The sequence below is a fragment of the Hyaloscypha bicolor genome (genome assembly GCF_002865645.1).
Source record: "Hyaloscypha bicolor E unplaced genomic scaffold K444scaffold_52, whole genome shotgun sequence".
In the NCBI taxonomy this organism is placed as follows: Eukaryota; Fungi; Ascomycota; class Leotiomycetes; order Helotiales; family Hyaloscyphaceae; genus Hyaloscypha; species Hyaloscypha bicolor.
This window is the reverse complement of record NW_020194554.1, coordinates 113,398-139,105: the sequence shown is the minus strand read 5'-3', so window position 1 is coordinate 139,105 and position 25,708 is coordinate 113,398. Positions and strand designations below refer to the sequence as shown.

Here is a 25,708-nt window from a genome sequence, read left to right as displayed (position 1 = left end):
CTGAAGTCACAGTAAGAGTTTTTCTAAAGCATATTACTAGGCAGGGCGGATTCGATATTAGAAGCAGTGAGGTAAGATGTATCAATTGTGGACACATATGAATATCAAGACGCAACCTGAACTTCTGCAGGCAAGATACCCAACGATATCTACACATGGACCCAAAGCGAAGAGTTGCTCATTAGCGGATTAAACCTATCAATCTCAATATGCATGGATTAAGTTCTCAAGGTAACACCTATAATACAAGCACTGCGGGACGAAAAAGCAACCACGTGCATATTATCAACGACCTCAACGTCTAATACAAAAATCATTGCAGAGAAACCAAAATCTATGATGAAATCTGTATCCGAGGCAAAGGGCGGTAGAATAGATTTCGTAGCTTGTCCGCCAAGCGCCGTGTCCATTTCCTAGAATCTTGCCTGCCAGGGTTCGAAACCGTGCTTGCTGGTTGTCCCTGAGGCTCTGCCAAGTTTGGCTTCCTAAAGTTTCGAAAGAAAGAAGAGATATGACTCCAGAGGCTCCGGGTGGTAAGCTCTTCTTTGAACTTAACTGAAGACGCGTCGGAAAGTAGAGGTGTGCTCTCAGTCGATGAAGATGGAAGAAGGTGACCCGTCTGCGGAGACAAGCTGCCACTTTGAACCAAGTTTGAAGGAAATCTCGAGACTGGCGATTTGGACATGACTTTACGGACGGCCTCACGCCACCTATGACCAGGAGGCGGCCTCAACTCTCCCCAAATCCCACCCCATTGGACTTTGTGAAGACTTGGTTCTAACTTCATGAACTTCTTCAAGTGATCCGCTAGCTTTTTGAGGAGTTCCGACTCATCCTCTTTGTGTTTGAAGTGGAATGTGAGACTTAGGAACTGTTGCACAGGTTTGTTATCCTCCTCTTCCTCTTCATCCTCGTCCTCATCTTCATTCCCGTCCTCGTCTTCGCTATTTGGAGCGGGAGTCAGCGCCGAGACACCTTCACGGGGGAGTGGAGCAAGAATGATATGCTGCCAAGCTTCAACATCTCGGGTGGTGAGTGAAGGGTTTTGCTCTTCTGGGAAATCAGGGCATTCGGAGATCTTCTTTGCAAGTTTGCTTGTTGTGAACATTGGGGACCATTGCGAATCTTCTCGTGGGGATTGGTGAGCGAGCTTTTCAAGAGCCCAAATCAGGGCCGACGTGAATGACGATTTCCCAGGCGATCGGGTGTAAGGTGTGGTAGAAGCAGCTAGATATTCGAAAGACCTGGCGATGCTGTCAGCATTGTTGACGATACAACGAACAGGGAGAAGGTCACCGGACCTCGAATTGAGGGCAGAGTCTCGACCAAGATCACTGGAGTGGCAGCAATCAAAGATCTGGAAAACATCTGCCCTAGTAGTCTTCAAGTTGTTCTCGACGAGGTTCCAAGTGATATGGGTAAATTGCTGAGCCAATCTTTTCCCCTTTTGTCTCCTTCGTCTAAGAATGTGAGCGAAGGTTCATATACGTGGGACCCTGTTTACATAGTACATACCCTGTCATATTTAAGAGGCCTCGCTCCTTTCCAGGAGAGCCATGCCCTGCGTAGTAGACGACAAAGAGAGCATCCTCCTTATCATTGAGATGTACGAAGTTTGCAACTGCTAGGTTGGCTTGAGCTTGAGGTGTTGCGTCCTTTCTGCAATCAAGCTGGATGCTTTCGACGTTATAGTTATAGATGTCTTCAAAAACGCTCTTTAATCGTTGAACCTTTGAAGAGTCAGTTTGGTCAGTGTCTCCGGTACGGGAAATCTGGAAAAATTCAATTAGCTGAGTTACCTCAAGGTCAACTTCCATATCATCGCATTCTGGATGCCACGACAGCAATAGCACAAAAACATGTTTGTAGAAGGATTTCTGCTGGCCATCCGACATCCACTTGCTCCATTGCACTTGATAATTGGCTTCTTCCTGCACCCTTTTCTCTAAATAGTCGATTTTATGAGGCACAGAAGCGCCCGATGATGGCTGAGTAGTGGTTAAGGCGGGAATTTCCCTTGGTGGCGTTTGTTTTGCTCGCCCTGCGATAACGGTTGGTGACGATGAGGAAGCCATCAGTGTTGTGCTGGATCCCGTTGGTGCTCAATTGACCTACAATATTCGTTGTGAGACGGCGATCCATATATGTGTGCAAAACAGTGGATATCATTATACCGTCCTCTAAAGCCCATCCAAACGCTTGCTGCATAAACCAAACGAACAACGACAAAGTGGCTGTGCTAATGCGGGAACCGAGCCCCGCAAAGCCTGCAGGAGACGTGCACTGCCTCCCATGCTGTGGCAGAGACCACTGTGGCCAATTAATAGGGTTCCCTTCCGAGGCCACCTTGGGCGCGCTTTCTCAGGCACGCTTCAAGGCTTTCTCCGCTCTCATTCTTTCCTTCCCAAACCACACTCCCCCTTTATCCTGCTCCTGGACTTTGTACATCCAGCAGTCTTTCTTCTCCTCATACCGCGCTGCCTTTACATACACCACGATATCGGGTAAATCAGGTGCATCCTCGCTCGCGACTTTCAGCCACACCGCATCTCCCTTTTCAAACCTTTGTGGGTACTACAGATCGATTTCATCAGTCCAATTCTGCACCTCAGCGAGCTGTCTTACCTTCTTTTTCTTGCCCTTTGGAACATAATCAGCACGTCCAGGGTCTTGGATCACCTGTTCCTCCATCGATGTCTAGGACACGAGTGAGCTAGTTCTTTATGATTTTCGCATTCGCCGCATACTGTACGTCTACTGGCCGCGCTTCTTCTGCGGTTGGGCGCGTTTGTACTCCGTACCGGATATGCGTTGGCTTCCCTGGTTGTTGCGCGTTCTGAGGACTTGTTTCGATTATGGACGTCGGAAAGCCTTGCGAGGTTGATTACGGGTTTACTTCATGTTTATAAGACCCTTTCTTCACGAGGCAGATAAGGCATCTTGGAGCCTCCATGAAACTCGCATTCCAATGAGAAGAAGTTGATTGTCATCCTGCCATCCAGTCGCGATGGGTCCTTTCGGTGAGCGCATTCGCTTCCACCCACCACAGTTGGAGCGGAAGCAACTGTCTCACATGCCGGTGAGAGTTTTCGAACAATCATGATGTACGGAGTGCGGAGGCAGATCTTCCTCAGTGGTGGAGTTGACGTTCCCGAGCAAAGGTGGAAGAAGGCTGAGGCTATGCAATGCGACTCGCCCTGCCTGCTGCAGCGGATCGCCCGATCACTCTGTGACACGGCTCACCAACAGCCCCCCAATTGAATTTGCCTTCGCTGGAATTGAAAGCGTTTGATTCTTGCAATTTGTGCAGATTTGATTCTGCATGCAAGCGTCTCAACGGCCTTCCGTAGAATGAAATGAACTCGCCCGATCGATGATCCAATTGGATGTCCTACTCGGCGTTCGGACTTCCATAGGAAATTTCTTCCTTTGCAATTATTTTTCTTCGAAAGGCTGGGCTCTTTGGGCGTCATTGACAGCAATTATAAGATGGGACTCTGCGCTTCTTCTATTTCTTGCAACTCGCGACTCCTTGCAGTGGTTGATATCGTTTATAAAATGCAATGGACCAGACAGCTGCCAATATCGATCTCGAGAACGCAATTGGAATCTCGGGAGAGCCACCCTGCTCACCGAATTCACAGTCGACATGGCAAAGTCAGACCCGCACCTTGAATTCTCCAATCGTTGAGCAAATCGACCCCGAGCATGATTTTGAAGAAGAAAGCGGCAAGTTTTCAGCAGCCGAACTGGTTGCACATCCTAGACTAACTTGAATAACAGTGCAAAGCCAAAGACGACAATCTGGGATTACGAGGCTCTTGAATGCTATTACTCCGAGACATTTCCAGGGTTCCTCCTCTGAGCCCTTTCGAACCATCATCCGGAAGTGTGCGTTGTTCTTCTTTTGATTGTAGACCAATTGCTAATGAACTCAGTGGAGCGCTGTGAAGATGGATATCCATACTTGGCAACATTCATGGACAGTGATGAAAATTTCATGATCTACCGTAGATTTGGATTTGTCCACGCCCGACTTCTGCTTCAAAAACAAGACGAGCTTCGCATCATGGAAGAAGAATTGGACCGAATGGACAAACGAGACTTAACCACCAATCCAAAAACATTGCAATGTAGGATGGAAGATGTCGAACGACAGGACCAGCTTCCAGAAACGAGACAAGCTCTGCTTGCACGCCTGGAAGCCACTGTTTTGAGTTATGATCAGCTGCTACTTAATGCACAACAGCTCGCAGCTGCAAATCGCCCCCCAGCGCGCGACTATAATAGCGTGGCAAACTTTGTACGTCACAAGAAGCCACTCATGGAAGGGGATGATGACTTCATCTATAACAAAGAAGACCTGATCACGCTCCGGCCTGGACGAGAGAGTGCTTGGCTCGACGCAGCTGTGGAGAAGATCCTGAAGCTGTTTCCCCGCACTGCGGTGAAGTATGTGTTCTGCTCGAAGGTACGGTCTTCCGGTCCATAAACGATGGGTATCAATCGATTGACTTTGACTCTCAAAAGGAAACCGCAGCCAAAACCACAGATGAAGATCTGTTTCTTCCTACAAAAAGACGTGTGGACCGGCTAGTGAGCTGCATCATCATGGCCATGGTCCTCGCACTATTGGTTTTGCCCGTCTACGCGTTGTACCATGTGGGTTCGTCGTTTAGTCAATCGAATGCGAATACGTCGAATGCCATCTGTATGGGGATATTGTTAGTTGCTACCTTGCTGTTTTCTGCGGCACTTGCGCTGTTCACTAAGGCGAAGAGACACGAGCTGCTTGGTGCGGCTGCTGGGTGAGTTGAGATAATGCCAATAAAACTGGTTTATATGAATCACTGACAACTGTTAGCTATTGTGCTCTGCTTGTGGTTTTTATTGCAAACCTTGGCCTCAACAATACGCTTTGACTCCCCCTTACCTAGAACCTATTATCCCCTAAACAATCTGAACATAAATTCACCCAAAGGCTTCTCAAAAAGTGTTAGAAATGTTACTCGTTTTGATGTGAGACGTCATGGCCGACATTGGTGCCGCTCTTTTAACGTAGATCCGACACGTGACTTCACGAAGGCTAAAACTACCCCCCAAGTGTTTGGACTCACGTACACAAACTCTCTTAGTCATGTATCAACAAATCAATGGCGTTTGCCTTTAATTAGGCAAGCAGTGCTTTAGAATAGTCGAAGTTTAGCGAACCCCCTTTTGTAAGCGAGGCATGATGTGTCACTGATCGGGACATGATTTTTCTGTAGGCTGACTGTGTCTGGTAACTCTGGCAGACGATATTTGACACAAAAGCTCTGAATAATGCCTATAATGCACACGATAAAACCAAGTCTAAACTCGCTATAGATCAACAATTGCAACTGCTCGCTGAATGCACCATACAACCAGCCAACCAACCACTTTTCTCCACTGAAGCAAAACAAAGGGAACAGTAAACCAAACCAAACCAAGTCTACACACCAGAATCATCCTGCACCACATCATCATCGGTCTGGTACGTGTCCCAGTTCGCACACGTGCTATTGATACTCGTGACATCCATCAGCGCCGTCATCTCAGACTCGCGTTCAAGGAGCTGCAGCGCGAAACCTTCAGCGGTGTGCCACGCGATATGGCAGTGCATCAACCATGCCTGTCTGTCCGTTAGCACCGCTCCTAAACTTCTCACAAGGGAAACTTACACCAGGATTATCCGTATACATCGCAATAACCAAGAACCCACTCGCCGGCAACATCGCCACATCTCTCCTCGGGCTATTCGTCGTAGTAAGCGTCGTGCTCGTAGAATATGTCCCTGTACCACTAGCGAGGACCCAGAAATCATGGCCATGCAAATGGATAGGATGAGCCTGTGCAAACGTGGTCTCGATAACGAAGTACACCCATTGATCAGCCGTCGCGAGCTGGACGACGTGCTGGTCTGTGGACCATGTGTCGTTGGATTCCGCGACTTGGAGGACGGTTGGGTAGTTCCATTCCGAGACGAAGGATGTACCGGCCATTTCCCACAATACGCCGCCCGTTGCGATGGCGAGGGAAACTTCTTCGTCGTTTTCTACGTCATACGTGCTGGAAACGTCGTAGGATAGGTAAGGCACCAGACTTGCGATCGCCTCGTCGTCGCAGGAGTCCGTGGTTGTGTAAGCGGTTGTCGTTGGGTCAGCGGTAGAGGTGGAGTCGTAGCGCACTATGCCGAGGATATTGTCGACGTTGTCGTTGTCAGAGCAGGATTCCTGGGGGATGGCGCGCATCCAGTAATCTCCACTTGTCTCCGAAGCCGTGACAATGATATCGTAGCGCTGTCCCATGCCGATGGAGATATCGGTTGCGTTGTAAGGCACAATGGGGACGAAATCCATGGCGATCACTTCCATGGTGTGGTTGTCGATCGTGAACCGGAAATGCGTGTCGGCTGCGCCGTTCACAAGACGGATGCGGTATTTCGTCCCAGCCACGAATGTCTGTTCAAAGCGCGAGCCGGTCTCGACTTCAGTTGTTGTGTCGGTGTAGACGTTTGTCCCGTTTATGAGGCAGTTGGGCATTGTTGGGGGACCAGACGCGGCGGCTTGGAGGGCGAGCACGTCGGCTGTCTCGTGAGACCAGTCGTTGAGGAAGAGGTTGCCGAGATCTTCGTCGTAGTCTGCTGTTGCGGGGCCGTTGATGGTGATTCCCCCGAAGACTCCGTCCCAGGCTTGAACGGAGAAGTGGGAGTGGTACCAAGAAGAGCCGTATTGGGTTGCGCGCCATGTGTAGGTGAAGGAGTCGCCGGGGGCGATGGGACATTGTGTGATGCTGGGCACACCATCCATTTGGTTGGTGTAGTTTTGGCGGACGCCGTGGAAATGGATTCCGGTACCGTTATTGGACATGGAGTTGGATACGTGAACAACTGGAGAAGTTAGTATCCGCGCGAACATTGGAGTAAGTGGACTTACCAACGGTGTCACCCCAGTCAGCAATGATGGTCGGTCCGGGAACTGTCCCGTTGACGGTTAAGACTACTCTCTCGATGCCATCTGGAGAGGCTGTTCCATTTTGGACATCGAACCAATATTCGCGGGTGACTCCAGTGTCGGGGACTGTGGTGTAGTAATTTGTTGAGGTGTCGTAGTCGCCCCAGCATGATCGATCAGAAGCACTGTTGGTACATCTCTTGGATAGAGTGTTGGAGTGGGATACTGGCTTCGGAGCAGCAAAGACGATGGGGCAGGCAACAAGCCCCGCAAGCAACGAGGGGAAATGCATTTGAGCTTTAAAGAAGCAGGAACAAAAGTTGAATGAAAGAGACTAGAGAAGAAAGATACTGGAAAGCTAGAATGATGATGATCTGGAGGATGATGATGCAAAAGAATAGACGGAACATGGCCTCTTATGTGTTCGAGTTCTTGACTTCAAGAGACTGGTATCGACCGGTTCCATCTCGGACCTTCGCACTACTCGTTTGGCATTCACTGGCCTGCGTATGCCGCGTACAGACCCCTCTTTCCTCACTGGGAATGAAGTAACTGGGGCCCTCCCTTCTGGGGACTACTCTCCGCACGGACCGTCGTGCAAAACAGACCAGCTACGTCCCCATTCTGAGGCTCATGCTAGAACGCGTTCTCCAGGACGTTCACCTGACGTACTCCATCGAGCAGGGACAGTAGAGCCGTCTCGCAAGCCAGGCAGCTGGGTGGAAAGGGGGTCCGCAGACCCTGCGTAGATCGAAGCTTAAAATAGGGATTTGAGGATGAGCCCGGGGGGCATTAGGTTCGTCGGAACTCGGAAATACCATCCTTGTGCCTATGCCAACGGATATCGACCCTTTGGGACAGGGTGGAGTCTCTAGACGACGTAACTGCAATCTCCTTCAAGGAAATCCATCTGAGAATGGAAGACCAAAGAGTTGGAGCGTCCAAGTCGGGAGCTCTGTGTACACAGGGGCTGTGTATCGTTTGATCTCCACATGGGGGCTCCGGCAGATTCAGGGGAACGGGCAATCGATTGTTCAATGCGCTTATTTAATTTTTCGCCATGTGGCTTTTGGTATGAAGCGGCCATTGAGGGTTCTCATTGAACATGGCTTATGAGGTTGTGGATACCATTTTAGAACCCTCAAATCCGTAGAGGATTAGCGGATCGTGAATTGAATCGTGATCTGAACGCGACGTGAAGGACAAACCTGAGAGGAATCTGCTGCGAGGTTCAGATGGTGCGATGGCGTCACTGCACAACAGACTTCCGTGGCTGGAGACGTCTTCCCCTATGGTGGAGTCCGCACATGCGTGGCGCTCATTCGTGTTGTCATTGCGGCAAACAGTTGAAAGCTGAGGAGGTTGGCTTCGGTCCCGAAATCTACTGCTAAAAATAGTTCTGAAAGCTGCCCACGTGATCAACCTCCACACTTTTTGGACGCGCTTAGAAGGAACCAGTAGACGAGTCCTGCTCCTGAAACATGAAACCAAATCTCGGTGCGCTAATCAGAAGGAGAGCTGGAGGAACAGAAAAACACGCCGTCCTTGAAGAGCGAAGTTGGGTGCGTACACCCCAGTACCACCCCTGACTCCGCCATGAAGTTTCCAAAGCCACACCGAAGACCCAGTTTCTCTCGGCTCCGAGCAATGCTTCATGGGCAAGCTCACAAATGAGTGATGGGAATAGCCTTGAGCAACACGTAAGCTCCACTGAGTGCATGTGGTTTAAAGGATGGATTGAATAGCTATGAAAACTCTCCTCTCCCTTATCTACAACCACTCTCACTCAAGCTGATTCATTGATCTATCTCATTATTCTCAATCCGCTTCTCTTTTCTTCGTCATTCTCATTACCATTAAACATTAACCATGCACCTCACTGCCCTTCTGCCTCTCCTGCTCAGCGCGGCCCTCACCTCCGCCAAGCCTCACCCATTCATCACACGCCGGACGACAACCACAGACACAACCATCTACGCGTACGGAACCAACATTTCCGGCCTCCCACTCGTATATGGCATTTCAGACGGTATCCCTCTCTTTAGTCCTCTCTTTATGATGCAAGCTGACCATCCACGCAGGGCTTGCCTACATAGCCGACAATACCTCACTCCCCTCGACCCTCTCAGCAATAACCTGGGACATCACAACGGACACTTCCACAACCTGGAACGCCACGACTTCCAACTCGTCTTCAGTCGGCAGTTTCTTCATCACTCCCACTTCCTCATTCGCAGCCGCAGGGTTCACGAGCTCAAACAGCACCACGTCGTCCATTGCCACCACGGGCTTTTCGCTCTTTGGAGAGCAAGTCGTCTTTGTCAATGGCTCCACGTATGAGAGCCAATTCTGGGCTAGCACCACGGATACGGTAGGTCTCCTCCCCCTTTGGGAAAGTGGGTCGCGTCTTGGAGTTGAGAAGCTGATTTGCGATAGGATGGAGTGTATGCGTTGTACTGGAACTCGGATGGAATTGAGGAGGGCGGGAGCGTGCCGGTTGTGTTGAAGACTATTGCACCGAGTGGAACGACTAGTTCTTGAGTGGTGAGGGCAGAGGCGGAGTTCGATAGGAGGGTACTGTTTTGCTTTCTTTGAGTTACGCGGGTGCTTGCGACGATGCCGAGTTCAGTTGGAAATAGAGGAAAATAGGCGTTATCGTTGTGATTTGACGTTGTTTTGTCCATGATGCTCGGTGCGATGGCCTTTCCTGTGTTTGGGCGGCGCGCAATGCTCATCGCTATTTGGAAGTATCGATTTCTGACCCTCAGTCGGTGACGATTCTTTCTCATAGCGGGGCAAAGAACGGCTCACCAATCTGTCCATGCTACATCTCTTCCCACCATTTTCAGCACCATTCTCTTATCACTCTCTCTAACTAAGCATTTTTTTCATCTCAGTTACTATCCCTCCGTCCATCGTCTTTGGAAAATCCCATATCTCTCCCCCTCAACACCTCACTCGAATCGCAGTCCCGGGTCTTCTTCTCACATCCTCCCACTCCACGGACTTAAATTAACCTGCCTCGCCGCCTTAATCTCAGCCAACCTCCTCCTCTCCGCCTTCTCCTCCTCCTTTCTCGCTTGCTCTAAAAATAACTGATAATCTCTCTCCTCATCCTCACTTCTTTGCCCCCCCTCTCTCATGTTTTCATGCATTGCCAGTCTCTCGGTCAAATCATTTGTCGGGGGTGTCACCATCACCTCGGGGACCTTTGAATGCGATTGGCGATTGCTGTTTCCGTGGGAGGAGGAAGTGGAGGTTATACGGGAGATGGAGTGTTTGGAGTTGGCCTTCGATCGCGAGCGGAGTTTTTTGAAAAACATTTCGAGGTATGATAACAGGCGCGTGAGGGGAGACGATTTCTGTCGCGAGGGCCGATCCAGGTTGAATTATATACTTCCCGAGGGTGGGTGTTTAGGGGTGTGGCGAGTGGGGTGATTCTCTCCTCCGGCTGGTGAGAGTGGGGTCTGTTCCCCTCCCAACTTTTCAATCAGACAATTCTGTCGCTATCGCAGGTATTCACAAGGCTGATAATCGCCAATTATCGATAACGCAAGACTGAGCAATGATGATGATGTCGCGATGGGCGGCTGAGGATGACGCGATTTACACCCTTTCCTAATGGATCGCATCTGCGAGGGAAAAAGAACGAGAGGGGAGCCTTGCACTTATGTGACAGGGAAGGGTCTGGCCGTGTCACAAGCTTTTTGACAAGCTCGACGGTCACCCCACCTCTTACCGCATTGGCGCTAGGCGATGTGGGAAGGCTGAGCGAGGCGTCGTTGGAGGCGTTTGGAGACAGCGAATGAGAGCAGAGGGGCAGGAGAGAGGGACTGGACGTTGGTGAATGAGAAGCTATGGTGCTGTCATCTGTCGGATAAGGAGGTGCGGATTGGAGGGGATGTTGAGGGGGCAGAGCTGAGAACTTCGTCAGAGTCAGCCGTCGTGAAGAATTGGTGAATTTTGGTTGGGAGTTTGGGTTCTTGATGGCGTTGGTGGCGACAAGGATGAAGATAAAATGCGAGAGAACACGGCTCCAGAGTCGCCGATGTAGGCGAGGGACAGCACGTGACTCTAGACCAGGAGTTCATTGAATGCCCAGAAAAACGGTCTATGAACATTGAATAGAGTCTCGGTACTGATTGAACTATGAAACATTGTTTTGAGTGCATACTTCCACATGTTGAAGAATGTCGGCGCACGTGACTCCAGACCAGAAGCTCATTGAATACCCAGAAAAACAGTCTATGAACATTCAATTGAGTATCGGCACTGATTGAACTATGAAACATTGTTTTGAGAACAACTTCCTATGTTGAAGAATGTCAGCACACGTGATGGAGAGAGCGGCAATATTTGAAGCTATCCCCGTCTCAGACACGGGATCGTCGCCACCCGCCTTGATCTCCACCAATAAAACGCCCCCACAGCGGGAACTGCCAGCTGCCATCCCAATGCATCCAAGATTCGCCAAATCAGCTCCCCTGAACCTGTCGATCGCCCGCCACTCGAGCGCACTCCAGCCTTCGCTTGCTGGCAGCAGCTAGAGAAGTGAGAAAGCATTAAGATCCAAGACATCTGCACTCCCCAATATCGTGGCCGTCCTGGACCACCAAAGATGAGCGCTAGTCACAAGGCTGCTCTCCGCAATGACCGATGCTATCCTCGTGGGCTTCGTGCAGCACTTGAGGAGGCAGAGTGTGAGTCGCAGCCCCTCCCCATATCATATCAGCCTGAGATCGCGATCGAGATTCCCGAGGACCCTCAGCTGCGGCGCAGAAAAAGCCTCCCGCAGCGCTGACGACCTTGGCAGAATAGCAGCAGCAGCGACCCCCGAGTCGGCTCTGCGAGGGACAATTCCACCGCGGTGTCCCCATTGCGAGCCACACAGGCCACCAATTCCCCTTCGTTTGCAACGTTCTTCACGACTCTCATTCCGATCACAGTCTATGCTGTAATCTGCGTAACAATCCTCTTTGTGCTGCGTCGGAGATTCGTGCGCGTGTACTCTCCCAGGACCTTCCTCAGCAGTCTTGAATCTCAGTGAGGATTAATCTGAGAATGAGTTAAATTGGTGAGCTAATTATTGTAGTGAACGGGCAACTGAGGTGCCATCAGGATGGTTCAATTGGGTCATACCCTTCTGGAAGACTCCAGATATTGAAGTCCTCAACCGCTCGTCTCTCGAAGGGTTCCTCTTCCTTCGGTACCTCAATGTGCTCACGGTGATATGTTGCGTGGGGCTACTTCTCACATGGCCAATTCTTCTTCCTCTCCACTCTCTCGGAGGCAAGGGCAGTCAGCAGCTAGACAAACTTACCTTTGGGAACATCTCTGATGCTAAATGGCTCTATGCCCATGCACTCATCGCTTGGGTATATTTTGGTATGCGTTCTCTAGAACTAAGAGTATTATGCTGACAAGACAGGTTTCATCCTTTATATGGTCAGCCGCGAATCTGTGTACTTCATCAATCTCCGACAAGCATATATGCTCTCCCCATACTACGCCAATCGTCTATCCTCGAGAACCGTTCTCTTCACATGCGTACCACAGCAAGTCTTGGACGAAAGAAAATTGCGACGAATTTTTGGGGACACACTAAAGAATGTCTGGATACCTCGAGAGACGGATGACCTCGACCAGTTGGTGAAGGAAAGAGAGCAGACAGCACACCGGCTGGAGAAGGCTGAGATTGAGCTCATCAAGAAGGCGAACGTGGCATACCAGAAAGCTCTGAAAAGTGGACACCCAGATATCGAAGTGAAGGAGTCTCCGAGAGATTTTAAGGAGGAAACAAAAGAGGTGAAGATCAGTGTCAGTGCGGAGAGTCCAACTACTCCACTCTCTCCACTCTCTCCCGGCTCTCCTCGAGAGTTTACACGGGAAGATGGCACACCAATTCTGAGGACGAATTATGGCTTTACTGGACCGGATCACGAGATTGTAGGATCAGTTGCCGCGCAATGGGTACCGGCTGAACAACGACCCTACCATCGGCCCATCGCAAATTACGGGAGAAGAGTCGATACGATCAGATGGACACGAGTTCGTCTAAAAAAGCTTGCTCCCAAGATATCACAACTTCGGCGACAGTACAGAAAGGGAGTCAACGCACCCATTCCGGCAGCATTTATCGAGTTCCATTCTCTCGTAGACGCCCAGAGTGCATATCAAACTCTTGCCCATCACAGCGCCAATCATATGCGAGCAGAGATAATCGGCGTCCGGCCCCAGGAAATCATATGGCCTTCACTCTCTTTCCGCTGGTGGGAGCGGATAATCAGACAATTTCTGATCCAAGGCTTCATTGCCTGCATGGTGATTTTCTGGTCGCTGCCTGCCATCGGTGTGGGCATGATATCGAACATCGACTACCTAGCCAAGAACGTCCCATTTCTCCACTGGATTGTCCTCCTCCCAAAAGTTATCCTTGGTCTCATATCTGGTCTTCTCCCCGCTGTGGCATTATCTATGCTCATGGCCGCCGTGCCAATGATCATGCGCGCATGTGCAAGACAATCCGGGATCCCAACCGAATCCCGCGTCGAGCTCTTCGTGCAAAGCTCCTACTTCCTCTTCCAAGTCGTGCAAGTGTTCCTCGTCACCACCCTGACGTCTGCCGCCTCCTCTGCCATAACTTCCATCATCAAAGATCCGCTGTCTGCCCGTGACCTTCTGTCGAAGAACCTCCCCACAGCATCAAACTTCTACATCAGTTATTTCATACTTCAGGGCTTGGCGATGAGCGCTACAAGAATTGTGCATCTACTCAGTATATTCCGACACCAACTTATGCCTTTTGCTGGCGGAAATCCTCGTCTCATCGCAGCGAAATATCACCGACTGAGGAAGATCCATTGGGGAGCAGTTTACCCGGTTTTCACAAACATGGCTGTGATCGGTTCGTTCTCTTCCGCCTCCACTATACCACTAGACTCGCTGACAGGAATAAGCAATCTCCTACTCCCTAATCGCCCCCATAATCCTCGGCGTCGCCGCTCTAGGTTTGTCAATAGTCTACATAACCTACAAATACAACCTCCTCTACGTCTACTCCTCGGAGCGCGATACACGGGGTCTGCACTACCCAAAAGCATTAACGCAAACGCTCACCGGGCTGTATCTCTCCGAGATCTGCCTGGTCGGCCTCTTCGGTCTAAAAGGAGCCTACGGACCAGTCGTCATGACATTTGGCCTCATAATCTTCACTACGCTCATCCACATCTCCTTGAATGATGCTTTATCCCCACTACTCTACAACCTCCCTCGAACACTAGCCGCCGAAGAAGAGCTCCGAAAGCTCGGAAACCACCCTTTCTTAGCATCAAATCTGACCGACATCCACGACACCGACCCCACAAACGCCAACACAGAAGAAGGAGGTGAACAAGGCTATGATTCAGACTTCGACCCCTCGGACCCCACGGATCTGGCCGTTGACCACGGAGAGCAGCAATCACGCTCGGGCGGGCTCGATATCCCGGTCGAAGGCGCAGATAAGGCGATTACCCTCGGCACGAGAACGGTGTCGTCCCTCGTGAAGAAGGAATTCAACAAAACGCCGATCCCGGGTATCCTAGAGAAAGTAGATTTCTGGAGCGCGTGGATCACGCCGGATCCGAATCAGGATCCGAATTTTATCATGCGGTGGTTGCATCCGGAGGTTTTTGAGAGCTACCATGTGCTGAGAGACGAGATGCCGCGGGAGCTGAGGGAGATGGATCCTAGCGCCACTTACGCTGATAATGAAAGCGTGCTGAAAGACGCCTACTCGCCGCCGTCTATTAGGGAGAGGAGTCCTAGGCTTTGGATCCCGAGAGATTTGGCGGGTGTGTCAAGGCAGGAGGTTGCGCATAGTGGGAAGGTGATTGAGATTTCGGATGAGGGGGCGAGTTTGGATGAGAGGGGTAGGCTTGGGATTGATTTGGAAGGGGAGACGGAGAGGTGGGTTTGTAGGGAGGGAGAGGGGGGCAGGGTTAAGTTTTGATTTTTTTTTTGGGTGGGGGTTGGTGTTGTTGTTTTGGGTGGGATTTGATTTGGATTCGGCGAGCGAGGGAGTTTCAGTGGTAATATTCTTATATTCTAGTGGGTTCACAAAATAGATAGGAATATATTCAGCAGTCTACACCATAGCTCAGAGCTCGTTTTTAGCGTCTTGTCAAGGTTTAGTGCAGAAGATTCAATTCCCTACCCTGCAAATGGTTGAGTTGAGTTTTGGGGGGGTGAAGGAAAGCAGCATTTTGCCCAACCTGATCGGCGACTCGGGTGCGAAAGTGAGGCCGAAAAGGTTCCACACGTGGGTTCTGGTTTGAGGTTTCTGAGAGTCGTGGTTTGTTGTTGGAACAAATTCCTTCAAAGCGCTTTCCTTGAGGTGGCGAAAGAGCAATTGTTCCGTGAATGGCATCAAGTGTAGTGGTGGAATGATGCCTGAATGGGAATGGTGGCAAATGATGATGCTACCCTTGGATGCAAGGCTGATGATTGCCCCTGTCTTTGATTCGTTCTTTCCACCATCCCTGCTCGTTTGTTTCCTGGGACCCCACCGCTGTTTCGGCTGACGTACCCGAGGACAACCAAATCTCACGGCCTCATCGCAATGTACACTTGCATCCCACCTTCAATGCACTGCACCACCGCGAGGAATATGGCCAAGATGGTCAAGACCAAGACCCAAAGCGCAACCCAGAAGGTGTACCACTGCGGCCCGTTGCGCCTATCGTGCCAGAACTGAGACAACGTGCTCGGCCGGGCTTCGTCGTATACCTCCTTCAGGATCACAAGTCGATCATGCCAATAGCTGAAGTTATCGACCTGCCGTTCTTCAGCATTCAAGTTCCCAATCCAGATGAGTCTCTTATCGAGCCCGCAGGCAGATTTTGCAGCCGCTTTCTCGTACCACTTCTTGGTTGCGGGATTGTATCTGGGGAACAAAAGTTTGAGAGTCCGTAGCGTCTCCTCGATAAATCGAGGTGGGTACATCGAGCTATTGCTAACAGTTAACTCTAGTGCTTTGAGGCTTGGTTGACCAAACTTACTTGTGTAACTGATGCTCTAGGAATGAGGCGTGATGGAAGATGAATATCCCTTTGTCATCATCCACCATCCGCAGGTGATCAGCGAGATTCTCGGTCCACCAGATCTTGATCCCACCAATTCTCTGCAAGTTTAGAGCATTGAAAGACTTTTCAAGTTTGATACGGTCATGTCTTCGAGTGACAGGGGGTGCGAAACAGTTGTATACGAATTCTCGAAGATCTCCCTCTTCCCAGTTGAGATATCTTCCTTTGCTACCTTCGTGTGGTACCTTGCCAATTCTCACCATCAGCATAAGGCGGGCGACAAGATTGATAGAGTTTTCATGTTCACCGGGTTGAGTGTTGTTTGCGGATTTCAGAAAGTCTGACATACGCTTCCGTACTTCTGCTCGAGGAAGAGATTTCCGAAGAAGCTGTGCAATGGTCATGATATCCCCATGAGTCTCGACCGATGAGTACTCTCCGTTGTGGTGACAGGCGATGAGATTGCATTGTTTCGCATAATATTTGAAATATGCATCAAAGTATGCTTCTAAGTGTGGTTTTTCTCCAGAAAAATGGAAACATGAAGGTTGCTGGCCCCATAAAGACTCTGTGGCGAGTGGCCGAATCGCGAGGGGAACACCATCCAATAGACTACTGTCAAGCGGCGACATGATGAATTCAGAATGATAGTGGTGTTGGTCAATGATCACGCGAACCAGAGAGTAATGCCTGCGATAAGGATCTCGATTTCGTTATATATCACTTGAATGGACTCCTTGGTCATCATGTCAACGAGTCTGCCTCGCTGATCTCGGCGTTATCTTTCGGACAGAATACGCGGTGAGATTTCACTGATACAGTAGGTCGAGTGAGCCCACCTGCAAGCCACCTCGTAAGAGAATTCGTCATCCCCTGAAACCTCGTGCCGGGCGCCTGCCGCTCAGGTGAATTTTGGCTGTTCACCATTCATTCTCAGTAGGGATGGCAAAAATTTAATCAATTAAATTATTATTAATGGTCAAAAAATTATTATTTATTAATGGTCAAGCCATTATTAAATGCGTAATTCTATGCGTAATTTATGACTTTTAATGAAAATATCAATCACGTGGCATAACATTAAGAAATGAAGTTATATTTTTATTCCTCCCCACCCATAGTAATATCTGATGCTAGTATCTCGTCGATAAAGGCACTAAGATCTGACCAGTTCTCCTTACTTAAAGGAGGAATAGTGTATTAATAGTAATGATATTAGTAGTGTTTTTACTAATGCAAAGAAAGTGTGTATCATATGCACTGGATTCTAGCCCTCTGATAGGCCGGATTCAAAATCTACTCAAGACCCACTTAATTTAATGTTTAATGGTCAAAAGAGGATTAAATTAAATTATTTCTTAACGGGGTAGTAATTAAATTTAATTGTCCATCCCTAATTCTCAGCCTCCTCTCGGTGAGGCGTTCGGAATCGGGCCGTTGGCGAAAGGCAGCCTATTCGGGCCTTCCTGCCGTGGTTTGTCTTCCGACCGACAAAATCAGACGTTCAGCTTTTTCTGGTTCAATACGTTGCAGCATCTCCGGTGTTCCGACCCGCCACATCTGAGATAAGCTTGCTAGTTGGCCCTGCCGCAACTTTGTGCTCGTTGGATCACTCGAAAACTCGCTATGCTCTAGTCTGTTTGCTGTCTATTATGGATTTTGACATCTTCCCCACTCTCCTCGATTCTATCTTCTGCCGATGTAATTAGCCCTTTCGGCCTCGGTGCCCGATCAGCTCGGGCCATGAAGAAATTAAGACGACTTTTCCGCCGCAGTGACAATAGTCTTTGGCCCAGTCCTAGAGAATCGATTGGCAAGCCTGCTGGAAGATCGGATGATGGAAGGCGTACGTACTGGAGAGTTACAGGACCAGCAGGCGAGGTCTGGAAAGAGCTCGGCCCCATTGTCCAAAATTGTATCTTTGAAGACCCTGATCACGTTCAGGCGACTTTTATTATGGACTTCTACATGTTTGGAGTTACCGAAGACACAGCTGCGCCCCTGATTCTGATATGTTGCGAGAACGATGAGGCGCGGAGGCAAATCGTGAGAGCAATCGAGAGAAGCGGAATACTACTGAATCAGCATCCTGCTATTCGATTAGAACAGATTTGTAGACTCAGGCCGAAACCCTTATCGCAGGACGAGATCGAGTTAAGCTTTACGCATTACTCAGACGTCGGTATCGGAACTGTGGTACTCACTCCACTACTGGACAAATCGTTGGGAAGACGTCTTTTCATTCCAAAACAGGATAGCAAGACCAACTTCTTTCGGCCTGTAACGGCAGGCCCAATTTTGTACGTCAATGGCAAGGTCTATCAACTGACGGTGGGCCATGCTTTCACGAAATCGGGCGATTTCCCATTGCCCCAGGCTGGATCGAAAGGCGCAGAACGCCAGCAAGGCGACACCAAGAAAGCGAAGGAACGTGGCAACTCTGGTATTCAGCTCGGTTTGACCGACGAGAGCAAACATGCCATCAAGCGTACTTGGAGTAACGATAATGCTTGCAACAGGCCACAACGGCTTTCTTCTTCGCACCATCAATGTGCATCAATGGTTGGGATAACCAAACATCCCTCACTTGACTCGGGAGTTCATCTAACGAAAGACGAATGGTTTGTAGCCAACGATTGTACAGTGTCTCGAAAACTGGATATCCTCGGAAAGCTAGCCTGGCTCTCGGACCCAAGCAATGCAAAATCGCTTGATTACGCTCTAATTGAGCTAAAAGAAGAACACCACACAGGCAGTAACCAAGTGCCTTATGAACCGAATGGGAGCCAAAGATTTCTTCACGTTTGGCAAGAGGCGAAAGGTGGTCCCCGGGACGTCAGGATTGTTGCGATGACCGCTTCCTCCGGATTCATGACCGGAGAACTATGCGCTACCGCATCATATGTGCGCTTTCCGAATCAGAGGACCGTTCAAGAACTTTACCCTGTCATCCTGGGAGGAAAATTGGCAGACGGAGACTGCGGTTCAGCTGTTATCGACAAAGCCACTGGCCACTTGTATGGCCACATTGTAATGGGAACTGCTGGCACCGGCCAGGCATACATTGTCTCTGCCAAAGACATATTCCAGGACATAAAGGAGAAATTGGGAGAAGAAGTGACGTTGATCCCTCCGGGACAAATTCTCGAACCTCTACCCGAATATGATTTCAAGCTTGATCAGTTGAAACCCTGGAAACACAAGTTTGAATACAAGAAACGAGGCGATCCTTCGCGTGTAGTCGAGTTTGCCTCGAAAAGGTACTTCAGGAATCTTGGGCAGTCTGTGCAGTCCAGCATTAAAGAAGACAAAAATCCTTCAATACGAACACCACCCAAGTCAACTTCGCCAACAGTACTCCCTGGTAACTACCAGGTAGCGGGCCCATCACGCAGGAGGAGCACCGATCGTTCTCAGCCGATTACTCAGGCATTACCTACCCCAAGCAACAACAGTTCCCACCTTGATACCGACTCACTTTCGCAACTCTCGGCTTGCAAGCCAAGATTTACAACAGCCAAAAGCGAAGCCAAGGCCAGAAGCAAAGACGTTTGCGATCTAAGCAAACAAAAGCTAAAAGTGCTGCCTTTTGAGGAGCACTTTTTTGCACTCCCAAGCGACCTGCAAGTAAATGTAGTCGCCTATCTCTGCGTTCCTGATATTTTGAAGCTCAGGCAAGTCTCCAAGAACTGGTTACAGTTCATTACGGTCAATGAGACGCCAATTTCACGAGCATTCTTGGAGCACAACCGTATTCCTCGTTTCGCAGTAGATCTCTACCCTCTCCCGGCTCCGTCAGAGCTGGACTTATATTATATTAGCGAACTCTGGCGCCGACTGTCCGTGACATCAAAATTGTCCACGCTTTTGACAGACTGGATCACGACAGACATTTTTCTCCGAAATAATGAGACGCAACAGCTAGAGTTTTCGCCCCAGCGAGCACGGATACGCCGTCGCCTGATACCTATCATCTTCACAATTGCACACTTCTTCGAAACCTATCGCCGTCTGCATCTGCGACATGTTCTAGAGAATGGCTGCCCTCTGCTTCCCGAAAACTACATAATCAACCCGATAGAACGACACATAATGAAACTGTACGACAACGAGACACTCCTCCAAGTTCATCAATTTTTTCCATTTCTCCTTTCATATCTGAGCCGGAAGCTGAGACCACCGTCATATTTTGGGCGCTTGGAGAGATCGCTTCACGGTTATTCTTGGAGCTCGCTTCCACCGCCTGTTCTTGTCGGAATCCTTTGTATTGGAGGAATGAAGGAAGTGACCAGAATTTCGAAAATCGAAAGCTACGATAGCAGACGGATGGCCGTTGATGACTGGTATTCGGCTATGTTCCAACAGCCAATTGATTATGCACACGAAACATACCACTGGCCGTTGGGTCTTAGTCAAAAGAAATCCAAGCATCCGTCTTCCGGCGCCGCCCCCAACTCACATCTGAACCAAACCTGCAACACCCCCACTGCAAGGAACGCTTCCAAGTCCTCAAAGACCCTGACTTCAGCGATTGGGCAACCCGGCAATACCACTTCATTATTTACCAACGGGCAGCCTCTCACTGCTCTTAGTGATGGCCCAGGCGATACCAAGGACCTCAAAGGCAAGGGGAAGCAAAAAGCCAGTGCCAGCTCTCTCTCTGTGGCCCGTACACAGCGTCTCTCTGCTGAGCATGCTCGGGCGCTGCTAAAAGATCTCCCCACTTTGGAACAAATCTGGGTCCCCACAGCAGAAGCCTTGCTTCTTGCGAGACGTGCGATAGAGAGATGGCAGGACATCAAGAGGAATGGCCAAGCGATGGATGAGTTGATCCTTGACGAGTTTACGGCGGCTGATGAGCTCTTTTATGGATGTGCTGAGCCGAGTTTTGATCCGAGCAATGTGAAGCGTGGGTGGGGAGATTTGCTTGATGGTGATGGTCAAGAGATGGGAAGATAGATCAAGCATTATAGCTTGCGTGTCCCCACTCATGAGAGAAATCTTGGAATTATATTGCCAAGTTTGTAGTTTATACTATAAGATAGGACTATAAGACAAAGAGTAATAAAAGAGATTACTAAATAATTCATTCCCACAAAAGGGCAACTAAATATTATTAAACTTGTATTTTTATTTTATTTCTAGTTTGTCATAGCTATATTTTAAAACTAGGCTAAAAATTATAAATAAATTATAAATAAAACAAAGACATTATTTTGCTTATAATCTTATTATTAATTAAGCCACTAGTAAACTTGCATTATTAAAAGTCCTCCATGCTTTTATTAAAGAGAGGTGAAGTAGAGCAGTAGTTTAAAGGCTTCTAGTAATATATATAATAGCCAAAGAATTAGGTTTAGCATTAGATTCACCTAGCACCGAGACGGTGTGAATTAAATCGATTAATATTGATCTCGATTAATGTTAATATTTGAGCGATTTGAGCAAACAGAGCAAACAGAGCAAACACCTCTTCCAGGTAAATGGTGGGGGCAACCGCATAACTAGATTTTAACCACATTAAGGCAAAACATCCCTCCTCAACATCTTATCGCAACATCCAACGCCAATGAAGCCGTTGTGCCCGATTTTCCAAACTGGACATCTATCCCTGGAGCTGCCATTATTCGTCCGAATGGATCGGTCGAGACGGCGAGATTTCAGCCTTGTCAGCTCGCTGTAAGGATTTGACTTTGGAGCCTCGTTAATACTGCATTTCCAAAGGCGCGTCGAAGGCGGAATCGGCTATCAAGTCAGAAACCCCACAATTCGGTCCTATCAATGGCCAGGCGACCGCTGACAAAATCCCACCCTCCGCAGTGCAAGCCAGCTCCTCCACTTTCAACACAGCTCCCGAAGCAGCAATGCAGTCCACTGATAGGCGTCCTGCTGCATAGCTTCTTTGCGCACTGCGGCTCCAAGTGAGGGGTACCTTTGCTGTAGAGGGGTAAGCATGCCAAGCTGCTCTCGATTGCTGGCAAGTATAAAGGTAGGCACGGATGGAGGTACGTAGTATTGGACGAGAAGAGAATAGGTTTCCTGATCTGCATTTGCATTCGATTGTACTTATCAACAGCAAACTTGAATCTACACCGACTCGACACGAGTGAGTACTTGTTTAAACAGCAGAGATAAGAAAGGTATGAATAGCTTCGATCGTCCCCTCCTACTCCCCCCCGTCCCTCAATCATTCTGCCACGCAGTTCCCAAATCACCAACCAGCCACCAATCAGAAGCTAACAATGGGCTCCCTCCTCAGCAAAGCTACCTCGAAACACTCCTCAAACCCTGAAAAGTCCACCATGGCACCAGCAACATTCACTCACTATCCCTCCGCGCAAACCACCTTCCAACCACCCCTAATCGCCAACGAAAACGCCTTCCTAGGTGACATTGCGACCTCCGAGCCCCTCGACCCCACTGCCCCCATTTCTGCCGGCTTCTATCGCCTCGAGAAGGGAACGCCGTTGGTCTATGAGTATACATATCACGAGATGAAGATTATTGTTGATGGGGAGTTTGAAATCAGTGACGAGACGGGGAAGAAGGTGCATGCGAAGAAGGGTGATGTTTTCTATTTTGAGAAGGGGAGTAAGATTACTTTTACGACGGAGACTTTTGGGTTGGGGTTTTATGTTGGGCAGAGGAAGGTGAGTTCTCCTGGATTGAATAAGATAGCTGTGTGAAACTCTGACGACAACAACAGAAGGATACTGCATGAGGAGTTGGAGTGGAATGTTTCGGGGCGTGATAGTTTAAGCAATTGATACATTTTGTGTGGCATATTGTGGACATTTGATATTCCTCTTCTCGTGTGCCTGTCGTGGTTTTGGGATCTCTACGCACTTGAACTGGTAGTCTGCTGATAATAGCTTAAGTTGATGCTCCTGTCTGCAAGTTCAGAAGTCTAGCAAGAACTTTGCGCTCCTCTTTAATACATGCTTGAAACTTTTAGTGTCTCCATCCTCACTAGATACTTTTCTTGACGCTTATAAGTTTCAATTTTATTTAGTCTCTATCCTTTGGATGTGTTTGTTAAGGGATAGACATGTGGCAAGACTGAAGATGGAGATTGATCCGATGCATTGTTCTGTGGAATTTGAGGCACTACCATTCTGCTAAGAATATATAGCAGAGAAAGGGGTCTATTGATGTTAGATTAAGCGTTGAAGACAATTTGTCTTTGGTTTTAGCCTTGCAAAACAAGTACGGCAGGACCTGGTTAAGCCTACTCATCTGTATATCCAGTATTACAGAGAGAGCCTGAAATTGGCCCACATATATGTGATTGAGCCTTCAAACTATCAATTGCTATTCTGACCAACAGATTTGTTCGCCCAGACAGGGAAGTTAACTGTGCTGCCGTGCTTTAGACGGAGCAACTGTCCTAGCTATGACTTCTTGCCTCAACCCTGTTCATCGCATTCACTTGATCGTCCACGTTCAATCCGCAAGCTGGAACAGATACCATTCAATCAATCCTCACTCTCTTGTCCTTTCATTGTCCTCCTCTCCTCTCCCACGTGATGTACTAATTTCCGACCCCTCCACGTCATAAACAATTACCGAGTCTTCATTCCTCAACAATGACAACAACAACGGACATGACCACCCCATTCGCATTGCACTGCCTCAAATCATTGCATGATAATAGCTACGACTGAGGAGATGTTTCCCATCTTCAAGAAGCTTCCCCCAGAGTTGCGCAACAAAATCTGGGGATTCGCTGCAAACAATGAACCCCGCACTCTCGACATCGCAAGTTTCCCCAATTACCTCCTTTCTCGACCCCTTCCACGCCAACACATCTGGAAGACGCATGCTTCCTCAATTCTCTCTCCATCAATCCTCAAACAAGCAAGGGCTAACCCTTTCCCTTCAGTGGTCCGACTTCGTGCGCTGCGAAGTCGACAACTCCGTCTTCTTCACCCAAAAATACACCACCGAGCTCTCCAAACCCAAAGTCCCTACCCTCCTACAAACGAGCCAAGAATCTCGAGCCGAAGCCCTCAAACACTACAAGCTCGAATTCTGCACCCACATGGCTCTGCAAACTGGCATCACTATTGTCCTCGCGGCGCGCATCTACATCAACTACGCCAGCGATGTCCTCGTTCCCCGCGGAAACTGGAACGTCATATCCTTTCGCAACTTCTATGATAGAGTCACCAAAGCGGGTCTCATACATTTGGCAATGGATACCGCGGGCTGTTTCTGGATAGACAATCTAAAGGATTATTGCACGCATGGAACCTGGCCATTGAATAGCGTGAAGGAGTTGATGCTCTACAATTCGCGAGGCGAGACGTTCTGGAAGGGCAGTGAACACTTGGATAAGTTCAGAAAGAGATACAAGGGCGGTTCGAAACTTTTGGAAATGGAGAAATTAGAGGGTCAGAGGAGCGAAGATGTCGCGTATGTGGAAAAGTACCTTCTGAAGACGTTTGATAAGATTGAAGGCAAGGAGGAGAGGATCGAGGTGGACATGGAAGCTCCAATATTGCCGAAGAGGAGATTTCCAAGGTATTTGGATGATTGTCCCTTGACTGAGCCTGAGGAGTTGCGGCGACCGAACATTACGTACAGGAAGTTGGTTGCGAAGCCGATTGATGCTTGAATGGTGGATTGCATGTTGGAGCTGGAAACTGCATCGTTGCTGGAGTTCTGTCTTAACCGCGGGTTGTTTTCTTTCGTCATATTTTTGGGTGGATTCTTTATTGCATTAAAGAGGCGTCGCCATTGACATCGCGAAGATTGAAGGCGGAGTTTTTCATTGCATAGCGCAAGCGTTATCATTGTTGAAATATCTCGATTACGCACTGGTTTCTTTCGTTGCATTTCAGCTCTGCTTGCATCACAGAGGCGTTATTATTGTTGGAGTAAACATATCGCAAAGACCCAACATTGATTTTCGTTGAATTATCATTTTCTAGACTTAATTCAGAGATCATTCAAATCATCGTTTTGCCGATGCAAATATCACTTCACTCGTCCCCTCATGCTGCCCAAGATATCCTGCAAGTGCAGCGTCCCCTTCCCTCTAACACCCCCCGAAAATTTCCCATTATCCAAAACACGTTAGTCCAAAACCCACCACCACTTCCTCACAAATCCACTTCCGGTTCCCAGCCACTATCCTCCCACGGACTACTACTCCACACCCTGCTATCCCCACTCGCCGGGTCATCCCACATCCCTCTTCCATTAATCAACTCCCCAGCCTGTAGCAGCTTATTTCGCATAGCAGAGAAGGGCAGGAGGTCGATGCAAGACATGTGAGAACATGGTAGATTAGAGGGGCGTGGGGAGTAGGGAGGGCGGGATGGCGGGTGAGTGGAAGGGGAAATAGATTGTGGGGATTAGTGGGGAGGGTGAGCAGAGGGCGGAGAGGAGGGTGGCGTTGAAGAGCATGGCAGATAGGGCGGTTGCGCTGTGGAGGGGAAGGATGTCGGTTAGGGGGGAGGGTGGGGGGAAGGCTGTGAAATTGAGGATGTTAGCTGGAGGAACATTCTTGCTGTACGTCTTGTTGAGGGATTGGAGTTCGAAGTTCCTGGTGGAGACGGAAGGGGAGGTGATCAAGGGGAAGAGTTCGATTTCGCTGTTGCTGCTATCGCAGTCAAGGAGGAGAGATCGAAGTCTCCGATTCTAAGATCTGAATGTATGGTCGCCACT

At 49.1% G+C, this 25,708-nt stretch overlaps 11 protein-coding genes across 11 annotated transcripts; 6 read left to right on the top strand and 5 right to left on the bottom strand.

The window, feature by feature from the left end:
* Window positions 1-67: 67 nt before the first annotated feature.
* Window positions 68-2,096, bottom strand: K444DRAFT_609971 (uncharacterized protein). Its single transcript, XM_024879663.1, has 4 exons — window positions 1,800-2,096; window positions 1,516-1,730; window positions 1,302-1,460; window positions 68-1,244 (listed from the first exon to the last, which is right to left on the bottom strand). Exons 1-4 carry the CDS (start codon window positions 2,073-2,075, stop codon window positions 335-337), a joined length of 1,560 nt encoding a protein of 519 aa, XP_024739998.1. The 5' UTR covers window positions 2,076-2,096; the 3' UTR covers window positions 68-334.
* A 52-nt stretch (window positions 2,097-2,148) lies between these two features.
* K444DRAFT_609970 (uncharacterized protein) lies at window positions 2,149-2,743 on the bottom strand. The gene is made up of 2 exons (XM_024879662.1): window positions 2,626-2,743; window positions 2,149-2,574 (listed from the first exon to the last, which is right to left on the bottom strand). The coding sequence occupies exons 1-2, from the start codon at window positions 2,689-2,691 to the stop codon at window positions 2,362-2,364; spliced, it is 279 nt and encodes a 92-aa protein (XP_024739997.1). The 5' UTR covers window positions 2,692-2,743; the 3' UTR covers window positions 2,149-2,361.
* Window positions 2,744-3,563: 820 nt separating this feature from the next.
* Window positions 3,564-4,812, top strand: K444DRAFT_626841 (uncharacterized protein; the record flags this gene model as incomplete). Its single annotated transcript, XM_024882713.1, has 4 exons — window positions 3,564-3,657; window positions 3,784-3,891; window positions 3,939-4,471; window positions 4,531-4,812. The coding sequence occupies 4 exons, from the start codon at window positions 3,564-3,566 to the stop codon at window positions 4,810-4,812; spliced, it is 1,017 nt and encodes a 338-aa protein (XP_024739996.1).
* A 661-nt stretch (window positions 4,813-5,473) lies between these two features.
* On the bottom strand, window positions 5,474-7,266 carry K444DRAFT_523576 (multicopper oxidase; the record flags this gene model as incomplete). The annotated part of the gene is made up of 3 exons (XM_024874298.1): window positions 5,474-5,653; window positions 5,703-6,910; window positions 6,957-7,266. 3 exons carry the CDS (start codon window positions 7,264-7,266, stop codon window positions 5,474-5,476), a joined length of 1,698 nt encoding a protein of 565 aa, XP_024739995.1.
* A 1,577-nt stretch (window positions 7,267-8,843) lies between these two features.
* On the top strand, window positions 8,844-9,861 carry K444DRAFT_715963 (uncharacterized protein; the record flags this gene model as incomplete). The annotated part of the gene is made up of 3 exons (XM_024888366.1): window positions 8,844-9,003; window positions 9,056-9,345; window positions 9,411-9,861. The coding sequence occupies 3 exons, from the start codon at window positions 8,844-8,846 to the stop codon at window positions 9,513-9,515; spliced, it is 555 nt and encodes a 184-aa protein (XP_024739994.1). The 3' UTR covers window positions 9,516-9,861.
* A 97-nt stretch (window positions 9,862-9,958) lies between these two features.
* Window positions 9,959-10,297, bottom strand: K444DRAFT_626838 (uncharacterized protein; the record flags this gene model as incomplete). The annotated part of the gene is made up of 1 exon (XM_024882712.1): window positions 9,959-10,297. The coding sequence occupies one exon, from the start codon at window positions 10,295-10,297 to the stop codon at window positions 9,959-9,961; it is 339 nt and encodes a 112-aa protein (XP_024739993.1).
* A 1,326-nt stretch (window positions 10,298-11,623) lies between these two features.
* K444DRAFT_626837 (DUF221-domain-containing protein) lies at window positions 11,624-14,964 on the top strand (the record flags this gene model as incomplete). The annotated part of the gene is made up of 5 exons (XM_024882711.1): window positions 11,624-11,674; window positions 11,788-12,017; window positions 12,067-12,359; window positions 12,403-13,878; window positions 13,994-14,964. 5 exons carry the CDS (start codon window positions 11,624-11,626, stop codon window positions 14,962-14,964), a joined length of 3,021 nt encoding a protein of 1,006 aa, XP_024739992.1.
* A 593-nt stretch (window positions 14,965-15,557) lies between these two features.
* Window positions 15,558-16,692, bottom strand: K444DRAFT_584721 (uncharacterized protein; the record flags this gene model as incomplete). The annotated part of the gene is made up of 2 exons (XM_024877884.1): window positions 16,013-16,692; window positions 15,558-15,960 (listed from the first exon to the last, which is right to left on the bottom strand). The coding sequence occupies exons 1-2, from the start codon at window positions 16,666-16,668 to the stop codon at window positions 15,558-15,560; spliced, it is 1,059 nt and encodes a 352-aa protein (XP_024739991.1). The 5' UTR covers window positions 16,669-16,692.
* Window positions 16,693-19,612: 2,920 nt separating this feature from the next.
* K444DRAFT_523418 (uncharacterized protein) lies at window positions 19,613-20,995 on the top strand (the record flags this gene model as incomplete). The annotated part of the gene is made up of 2 exons (XM_024874285.1): window positions 19,613-20,541; window positions 20,629-20,995. Coding segments are annotated over 2 exons (1,296 nt in total), but the record flags the coding sequence as incomplete, so codon positions are not given.
* A 1,283-nt stretch (window positions 20,996-22,278) lies between these two features.
* Window positions 22,279-22,757, top strand: K444DRAFT_626834 (putative ethanolamine utilization protein; the record flags this gene model as incomplete). The annotated part of the gene is made up of 2 exons (XM_024882710.1): window positions 22,279-22,686; window positions 22,743-22,757. 2 exons carry the CDS (start codon window positions 22,279-22,281, stop codon window positions 22,755-22,757), a joined length of 423 nt encoding a protein of 140 aa, XP_024739989.1.
* A 1,013-nt stretch (window positions 22,758-23,770) lies between these two features.
* Window positions 23,771-24,990, top strand: K444DRAFT_609961 (uncharacterized protein; the record flags this gene model as incomplete). The annotated part of the gene is made up of 1 exon (XM_024879661.1): window positions 23,771-24,990. A coding segment is annotated over one exon (883 nt), but the record flags the coding sequence as incomplete, so codon positions are not given.
* Between the last annotated feature and the right edge of the window lie 718 nt (window positions 24,991-25,708).

Coding starts and splice junctions, on each gene's coding strand:
- K444DRAFT_609971 (XM_024879663.1), bottom strand. CDS start 2,075: ATGGCTTCCTCATCGTCACCAACCGTTATCGCAGGGCGAGCAAAACAA. Junction 1,731..1,799: donor ATATGGAAGTTGACCTTGAG/GTAACTCAGCTA, acceptor GACTCTTCAAAG/GTTCAACGATTAAAGAGCGT. Junction 1,461..1,515: donor GGCCTCTTAAATATGACAGG/GTATGTACTATG, acceptor TCACATTCTTAG/ACGAAGGAGACAAAAGGGGA.
- K444DRAFT_609970 (XM_024879662.1), bottom strand. CDS start 2,691: ATGGAGGAACAGGTGATCCAAGACCCTGGACGTGCTGATTATGTTCCA. Junction 2,575..2,625: donor CAAAGGGCAAGAAAAAGAAG/GTAAGACAGCTC, acceptor ATCGATCTGTAG/TACCCACAAAGGTTTGAAAA.